At 40.8% G+C, this 8,317-nt stretch overlaps 3 protein-coding genes and 1 pseudogene across 3 annotated transcripts; 3 read left to right on the top strand and 1 right to left on the bottom strand.

The window, feature by feature from the left end:
* The first annotated feature begins 801 nt into the window (after positions 1–801).
* Positions 802–1,428, top strand: LOC126797371 (uncharacterized). The gene has a single exon (XM_050524009.1). It carries the CDS (start codon positions 802–804, stop codon positions 1,426–1,428), a length of 627 nt encoding a protein of 208 aa, XP_050379966.1.
* An 882-nt stretch (positions 1,429–2,310) lies between these two features.
* On the top strand, positions 2,311–3,279 carry LOC126797370 (uncharacterized; annotated as a pseudogene).
* Positions 3,280–3,569: 290 nt separating this feature from the next.
* LOC126797369 (probable methyltransferase At1g29790) lies at positions 3,570–4,973 on the top strand. The gene is made up of 3 exons (XM_050524008.1): positions 3,570–3,614; positions 3,775–4,314; positions 4,434–4,973. The coding sequence occupies exons 1-3, from the start codon at positions 3,570–3,572 to the stop codon at positions 4,971–4,973; spliced, it is 1,125 nt and encodes a 374-aa protein (XP_050379965.1).
* Positions 4,974–5,254: 281 nt separating this feature from the next.
* Positions 5,255–8,030, bottom strand: LOC126797832 (uncharacterized). Its single transcript, XM_050524561.1, has 6 exons — positions 7,701–8,030; positions 7,019–7,400; positions 6,729–6,925; positions 6,090–6,228; positions 5,835–5,985; positions 5,255–5,600 (listed from the first exon to the last, which is right to left on the bottom strand). Exons 1-6 carry the CDS (start codon positions 7,760–7,762, stop codon positions 5,575–5,577), a joined length of 957 nt encoding a protein of 318 aa, XP_050380518.1. The 5' UTR covers positions 7,763–8,030; the 3' UTR covers positions 5,255–5,574.
* Positions 8,031–8,317: the final 287 nt, after the last annotated feature.

Raw genomic sequence — 8,317 nt, 5'->3', positions numbered from 1 at the left:
TTTGTTCAAATGTTACATATTCTGCTTATTGTTCCTTGTTCTTTGTTGGGTCTTACGTAGAAATATCCAAACTGGTTCAAACCGCTTGGGTTGATCGTGCTCATACTTTGTTGTTGATCACTTATATAGCAACGTGTTAGTTGATACATGCTGGGCATCCGTGTTTAATTATTGGGTCTGTATCAGAAAGCATATTAGTCCGATATACATTGCAGTGAAATTGGATATGTTTTCATTTAGAACGGTCGGAAAATCAAAGCGTTAAATGTCGGAAGAGGCGGAGGTGGTGGTTGTAGACCTCCCCGAAGATGTTGTTCTCAAGATTCTATGCCGGTTGCCTGTCAAATATTTGATCCGGTTCAGTTGTGTCTCGAAACGATGGCGTTCTATTATCATCTCTGATCTCCAGTTTGCCAAATCCACTTTTCAACTTGCATCACAGGCTGGAACCCTCAGTCGGAGGATCCTCCTGTCCGTTCACCCTTACTATCATTGTTCTAGATTGGAATGGGAGCCCACTCGAATCGAGTGCTTAGGAAACTAGGACAAGCCTTGTTTCAGTGAAAATTCGTTGGCACAAAATCTCACCATCCCATTGGAGCTGGAATGTGAAACTGTATTTGCCATTTTGCCTCATGCAACGGTTTGGTGGTTCTAGGCGAGAGATTAGACAGCTCATTCTCGAGTTTGTCCCTGTGGAATCCATCGGCTGGATTCTTTCACAAAATACCTGGACCAGAGTTCCCTGAATCGGGAGCAAATGGAATCTCGGTAACGGTATCTTGTGGTTTTGGTCATGTCATGGCCACTGATGAGTACAAACTTGTTTTCTTTGAACCCAAAATTTTTGCAGCGCACATATTTTTAACCAAGGATAACTCATGGAAAATTATTGGAGCTCCTCACTCGTCATTCCCACATGAAAGCAGGCCTCTTTTAGTTTCAAATGGAGCATGTCACGGGGTCGTCAGATATGGAGTTTCGAAACAAGCTCTCCATGCTTTCATTTTGGTAGAGGAGGAGTTCCGACAATTGCCATTGCCTCTTGCTCTGATGGCAGAAACAGCTCTGCAACGATGGGTAGGTACCCAGGTTCTCATAGGAGGAGGCTTTTGTGTATGGTCTCGTAATCAACATGGATACGCTGAATTTTGGGAGATGAAAGAGTATGGGGTCCCTGAATCATGGGTTAAATTGTTTCATTTCAGGGTGCATGATATACCAGATGTTCTTTCTTCAGAATTTGGTTGCAGTTTTGTTTCTGTTACAGAAGGGGGTGCAGTGTTGGTCTCCCTCGGTGACAAGGAGTTGGTCAGAATTGAATGTCACAGAGAAGAGAAGCCTGTCTGTAGTGGCCGGTGTAAGATTCCATGGCTAATGACTAAATGTGATGCAATGGTGTATGGGGAAACTCTACTCTCTGTGTAGCTAGATGCTATGGCACATCACCACAGGGAGTGCGGACTTGAGCTGTGAAAATTTAAGAACCAAAAATGAAGAAGATTGCTCTCTGCATCCGAAAGCTGGTTTGCTAATATATGAAATCTCCTGATTAGATCATTGCTCAATCTCCTGTACTTTTGTTTCTGTGAATGTTCATTCTGAATGACGCATTAAAATTTCTCTTGGAATGAGTACTTTAGTCCTATGGTTGTTACTCTTGGCTGTAGCCATATATGTTATTCCAGACAGTGTTTAAACATTAAATCTAGCTAAATTTACCATCTGTTCCTTTCATGTCCTTTATATAAACTAGGAGTTGAGAAGTGGGATCCAGTTCCTTTCGAGTCAAAATTGGAAACTTCGCATTGTCTCAGGCAGTCACTATGCATTCCAGCTATCTGCTAAGGTCTCCGACTGACTGAGTTTATGTTTCGACAAGTTGTACCGATCAGCTTTCAGATTTGAGAGCTCGAGTTCTATTCGGAACAAGTCTGCATTCGAATGCTGTTGTTGGATTGGAGTTTTAGGTCACCTCTTGTAATTGATCACATCCAACACTGACATGCCATTGTTTAAAGCTTATGCTAGTCCTGGGAAGACCAGGAGCGCTTTGCATATCTGCTTCATAGTACTAGTTCTAATTTCTAGATTTTCATCAGATTTCAGAGCAAATGAGCAATCAATTGATCAAGCTTTGAGAAATTACTTGGGCTGACCCACACTTTTGGGTCACCCTAACCAAAAGCCCAAGGCTCACTCGGGTCGGAGAAACCCGATCCCAAAACCATGTTGAACCCTAAAATTGCCATTACTCTGTTTTTCGGACTAACGAATTTCTGATCAGCCAGCAGATCATGATGATCCCGGCACAAGAACAAGTACGCATGGAAGCCCAACGCCGGCGTCAAAATAAACGAGACCGAGGTCCGCGGCCGGTTCGGGCCGCTGTCGGAGATCACCGGCGTGTGCCAACGGTGCAAGTAACAGATCGAGTGGAAGCGCAAGTACGGAAAGTACAACACTAACGGAACAGACCAAGTGCCAACGTTGTACCAAACGCAACGTCCGACAGTCCCACCACAAGCTCTGTCAGCCTTGCGCCAAGGAACACGGTGTCTGCGCCAAGTGTTGTTCTCGAAACGAGCGGATTGTCGGGAAAGACCCGGTCGAGGTTGAAGCCGAGCAGAAGGAGCTTCAGGAGGTCTGGTTTGGTTTGGTTTCAGTTCTTTACTGATGTGTGTGGTTTTTGGATTTGTTTCAGGCGATTAAGAATGCGAGGGAGAGGGATAGGAGGACTCTGCTACGAGCTGTAAGTAACTTAATCAATCTGTTTGGTTTTTGAGGTTTTTGTTAGTGTGTGTAAGTGGATGAAATTGTGAATGCTATAGGCTGAAATTTGTAGTAGAACAGATGAATGCAGGTAAATTGATGAAGGGTGCGAGTGAGAAGGAAGACAAGGCTGGTGATTCGGCGCTCTCTGCTTCGCTAACGGAACATGCAGAGGCAACTAGAGATGATGAGGATGATGATGATGAAGAGGATGAGGAGGAGGAGAAGGATGAGGGCGTCATAGGTGCCTCAATGTACTACCAGTCGCATTTTGGACGGAATGAGAATTAACCGTCTTCAACCACGAAGATCTTGAAGAATTTGATAGCTTGTAGCACAAGTGCTTTCGTTTAATGTTTACTCGTCAATTTTGTTCTAGTGCCTGTGCACTCTGAAAATGTTGTTTATGTGTTTATTTTTTAGTGGAGTTCAATATATGTTTCTATTGGGAAGAAGCTCTTGTTTTAGTCTCGTGGAAATCTGCACAAGTCTTCTCCAGATTGTTGCCAGTTTGGTATGCATCTTTACAACTTGAATTTGAAAATGGCAAATTGTTGCCAGGTAGGATTGACAAAGTTTTAGTTTAATGATATCATAGATCAAGATTCTGGAGGTTTAACTTCAGTTCCAAGCAAAGTATGCTAGAGACCCAGTGAAGATGAAAGATGTTCAATAGAATACTAAGAGACCCTAACTTCACTGATGTTCTAGTCGAGAGCGTCAAGACTAAATCGACGTTCAAATGGTTCTGTCATTTTCCCAAAGAAGTTCAAGGAAGATAACAAGCGAACTTAGAAATGCAGAAGGAAAGAGCTCTAAGCCGTTTAGATGCCTTCTTTTCAGTATGTTTTGTGCTAATTCTCCTTGTCAGCCCCCTTACAGTTCTCATTTTCGGCTTCAAAGTATCGTATCCACACTCAATCTTTGCTACTAACTCCAGTATCTCTATCTCCCATGATCAATTTACCTGTTTCATTGCATAGCGAAATCTCTTATTTGCAGATTCAACTGGGTCATTTACTGGAGCAGCTGCATAATGAAACTGAAGAATCGAAAGCGATCGCAAAGTTTTCAGAGCAGATACTTCACATTGCCATTTCTTTGGACAAAATTGCTGTTAGCTTAGCAGAGAGCAATAGGAATTCTCCCTCTGCTAATGATGAACTAAGCCATGTGGACGAAAACTTCAGTGATCCTGAAGAAGATGGAGCCGAAGAACAGTTCATGAGCGGGCATGTATTCAAATCAGGTGAGATTTTTAGTTACATTTCACCTAAACCAAACAGGCTGGTTGGGAATAAAAACTTCCTAGGGGTGGAGGCACTTACTCTATCAGTTGGATTCGCTTGTGCGAAAATGGCTTCCAACTTGGACCGGTTTATGAGTTACAAGGTTCACAGTACATGTCCAGATGATTGGCAAATAGCTCAGAAGCTTATAGTTCACGGCTGTGATCCATTGCCAAGAAGAGATGCTTCACAAAATCACCTCCACACTACACTAAGCCGGTTCCTGCAAACTCCGCTCTCTGGACTCAACCTAGTGATGCCAACATCTTGTGGAACAACTATAAATGCAAACACTACTCTTGCCTTGTTTCCATAGAAACTGCAGATAGAAGAGGGTTCTTCAAGTGTTCAAGCTGTTTCAATATTTCACAGCGGGGGTGGGATGTTCCAACGAATGAGGCTGTATCAGCAGAGTTCACCATTGATGAAGTCCTCAGCTTAAAGCCGGGGGAGATAAGAATCGGCCTAGACTTTAGCCCTACAACCGGTACTTTTGCTGCTGTGATGAGGGAGAAAAATGTCACCATTGCATCAAGTACCCTAAACTTAGGTGCTCCTTTCAATGAGGTCATAGCCTTACGAGGCCTCCTTCCTCTTTACACTTCAATTGGCTCAAGATTGCCTTTCTTTGACAATACACTCGACATTATACATTCCACTTTGTTCTTGGATGGCTGGATAGGAATTGAGCTTCATCAGTTTGTTCAGTTTGATTGGGATCACGTCCTTCGGCCAAAATGTCTTCTCTGGATAGACAGGTTCTTCTGTCATAAAGAGGATATGAAACTGTATTTGGAGGAGTTTAATAGGCTAAGGTACAAGCCGCTACTATGGAGGGTAGTCCCCAAGAATGATAAGCTTGGAGATGAGCTCTTCTTCTCAGCTGTAATGGAGAAGCCTGTTAGAAGTTAAGAATAGCAGACTAACAAGTCTATAAAGCCATGAGTGTAAATGGTATGTTGAGGTGATCTATTCATGTATTGGTGCAACAAACTGCTTCCCACTGATTATGCAGTCAGATCTAATATATTTCATCTTCATATATATCTAACTCGTAACCAAGACTTGTCCAAAACCCATTTACATAATTTGGTGGATTTATGGTACAGAAACTAAATTTTTACAAAGTAATGTAGATACACTGATGACAGCATGAATCAAATATCTGAGCTATAAATGTCGAACATCATCCATTATGAACTTATTCAAACATTTTCATTATGAACTAACTATATCAGTAGTCAAAATTTCTTGCTCAGATACACTTGATACAGAAGAAAAAAATGTGGGTCGCTGAGCTCAAATCAGTTCATTGATCCTACAGGCAATATAAGGATCTACGTAAAATTCTTCAAAGAATTACAAGGTCTCCCTGAAAGTCAGTACCATAATGAATATTGAGAAATCTCGAATCTGTCTTCAAAATTAAAGTAACAGTATTCTGATTGCTAATTACTAGCCAGCCCGGGAACCAAAAATAGTCCCAAGAAAAAGTTGTCGACAAGATTGACATCTATTCATCTTTTGCACATACTCGCTCTGAAAGAACAAGGAAACAAACATCAGGATATGAAATATGCTTCCATAAATCATGCTTAAGAAGCCAAATAACAAGTTGATATTTCCAGAATTTTCCTTCCTCCCTAGACTATATGTTAGATATATAATGAACTTAGAAGTTAAACCATTTCACATAAACATGATTCAACAGAAATATCTTGAGAAGACGACCCAAATGTTTACTAAGGCAACATTATAGGCAAGAGTTCGTACTCAGGTATTCATAAGCCAATATCATTGACGTGCCCCATGCAGACATGCTGAAAAATCTTGGACCTAATCCTCTGTAGAAACCTTTCCAACCATCATCTCTAACTAAGCTTTTAACAACTTCACTTGTAGTAGGTCTCTTTTCATGTCCAACCTATAATGCAGCAACAATAATGAGAAGACAACTCAAAATAATTCCTTCTATCTCAGAAGAGCAACTGCAGGGTAACCACATATAACAACTGATTATACAAATACCTGTAAGCGTGTCTTGATTGTGTCTAAAGGGGTTGTTATGAAGGAAGCTGTTGCACCCGCAATAATCCCACCAGTAGCTTGAACAGACATTATTTTTCCCACGCTAGGGGGAGCTTCGTCTGAGGCATGGTTTAAGAAACTGCTCAACGAATAGGAAATGCAAAGTGAGATAAAAAAATTATTAAGAAAATAAAATTACGCAATAAAGAAATTGGTTGGAAAGGTTAACTTTTTCAAACGAGTTAACTTTTTCCTATGCCTAAAAGAAATTGGCTCCATTAAACCAAATCAAAGGAATCAGCTTAAAATGATAGGCCTAACAAGTTAACAACCAACAAAGTCAGAATGCATGATGATTACTACCCCAGCATAATTTTCATGTTCCAAAATGTTCTCCAAATTGCAAATCAAAGTGACAATTCAATTGTAAACCTTTATGACAATGAGTTCATATCCTTAACATAATATTTTAATGCTTGAGATTATAATAGAATGGCCATTGTAAATTCTAATCTTACAATATGTGAACTCCGCATACTCCTATATCCAATATATATTGACTGAGGAATTATGTTCATTTAAGAGAGACGAGTTCTTCCAGCAAAATTATTCAACAGATAACATATTATCGCATCTCACCTCCAGATTAGGCGCTGGCTTGAACCATAACTAGCCCACCATACAGCACTGGATGGAGAGTAGGTCATAATAGAAAGTCCAAATCCTCTATAAAATCCCCTGATGCTATCGGTCTTCAGTATCTGACGAGCAACGTCCATCCCCCCAGTGTACCTTGCATGCCCTGAATAGCCTTGCACCATTAATCGTTGACTAACCTACACAAAACCCACCAAACAAAACTAAGCATCTCAGACCCCGGACACAAAACTCACACAAACCACATTCCAAGAGACCAAACTAGCATTTACCACATCAATAGGGACAAAGATGGTCTGAGAGAAAAGCGACGCGGTCATCCCAGCCAGTCCATTAGCCAAAGCAGCCTGTGTCGGTTCAGAAAACTTGAATGGCTCAACTAACTTGAAAGCAGCCACCTTTGTGGTCTCGAGAGCAGTCATGAATATAACCCTAGTCGGAACAGCCCCAGTTATAACCGTGCCGAACCCTCTATACAAACCAGGAACACCATCAGCTTTCCAAATGCCTTTGATTACAGACAATGCATTCTTCTCTACAGATTCCCTTGTAGCAACTTGCAGCCTGGTTTTCACAACAGAAACTGGGTACAGTGCCACTGTGACCCCTGTAAACAATCCAGCTCCAACCACATAAAATTTAGTCTTATCTAGCCTGCATCATAAATTTGGAATACAAAACACTCAATCAATCAATCACCCAAATCCCATATTCCACACAAACTCAACTTTCCCAATCCCACAAACTGATCCAACATTAGCACAAAAACTCTGTTAAACACTTAAACACCCAAAACTCAATAAATTCAAGAACCCAACTCCAAATCAAACACAAACCCAATTTCATAAACACCCTTAATCCTTCAACTAATTCAAGATTACACATTAAACCCAATACAATTCAATAAAAATGGGAACTTTGGAATTGAAGATAGAAACAGATAAAGAAGCATACTTGTCCCAATTAATCTCGGTGTGGCCAATGGGTTGGGCGCCAGCTTCGGATGCAGCAGCCATCTTCGTGAAAATGGAAGATGAATGAGGGCAAATGAAGAATATGGGAGACTAAAAATGCATTCTTGAATAGTCCCAAATAATGGGAGAAGGGGATTCTTGAGGAGAAAGTAATTGGGTTTGGAAATGGTTTAAGGGGTTGAAGAAGAAGAAGAAGAAGAGGAGGACTAGAGCATATTTTTAATTGGGAAATCGAAATTTGGTTGGAATTGGAGGAGGGAAGTCAAATCGCTGACTGTTCTTTTGGGCGGCTCCGAGCAGGTGGCTTGCCTTCTTCCCTTTCTTCTTTTTCAAGGCGCTGCTTCACAACTTTGCTATATATACTACATTACATTACACATGATCTGCAATTTTGTCTCTTTTACCATACTATTAAGTATAGTTATAATTGAGCCAGGTTGTGAGTAACAATCATTTGATTTAAGTTGGAAAAAATTGTTGCAAAATCGTTGTTATGGTTATAGTCACTTTAGATTAGTCGCTCTTAATCTAAATTAAGCTATAGATTAGAACAAATAATGTACGACCAAATCATTATAGTATCACATACCAATTTAA

The sequence above is a fragment of the Argentina anserina genome, chromosome 6 (genome assembly GCF_933775445.1).
Source record: "Argentina anserina chromosome 6, drPotAnse1.1, whole genome shotgun sequence".
Classification (NCBI taxonomy): Eukaryota; Viridiplantae; Streptophyta; class Magnoliopsida; order Rosales; family Rosaceae; genus Argentina; species Argentina anserina.
This window is presented reverse-complemented; position numbering and strand designations above follow the sequence as displayed.

Coding starts and splice junctions, on each gene's coding strand:
- LOC126797832 (XM_050524561.1), bottom strand. CDS start 7,762: ATGGCTGCTGCATCCGAAGCTGGCGCCCAACCCATTGGCCACACCGAG. Junction 7,401..7,700: donor ACCGAGATTAATTGGGACAA/GTATGCTTCTTT, acceptor TTTATGATGCAG/GCTAGATAAGACTAAATTTT. Junction 6,229..6,728: donor AGCCAGCGCCTAATCTGGAG/GTGAGATGCGAT, acceptor TTCGTTGAGCAG/TTTCTTAAACCATGCCTCAG.
- LOC126797369 (XM_050524008.1), top strand. CDS start 3,570: ATGCAGAAGGAAAGAGCTCTAAGCCGTTTAGATGCCTTCTTTTCA. Junction 3,615..3,774: donor GTTTAGATGCCTTCTTTTCA/GTATGTTTTGTG, acceptor TCTTATTTGCAG/ATTCAACTGGGTCATTTACT. Junction 4,315..4,433: donor CGCTCTCTGGACTCAACCTA/GTGATGCCAACA, acceptor AATATTTCACAG/CGGGGGTGGGATGTTCCAAC.
- LOC126797371 (XM_050524009.1), top strand. CDS start 802: ATGGCCACTGATGAGTACAAACTTGTTTTCTTTGAACCCAAAATTTTT.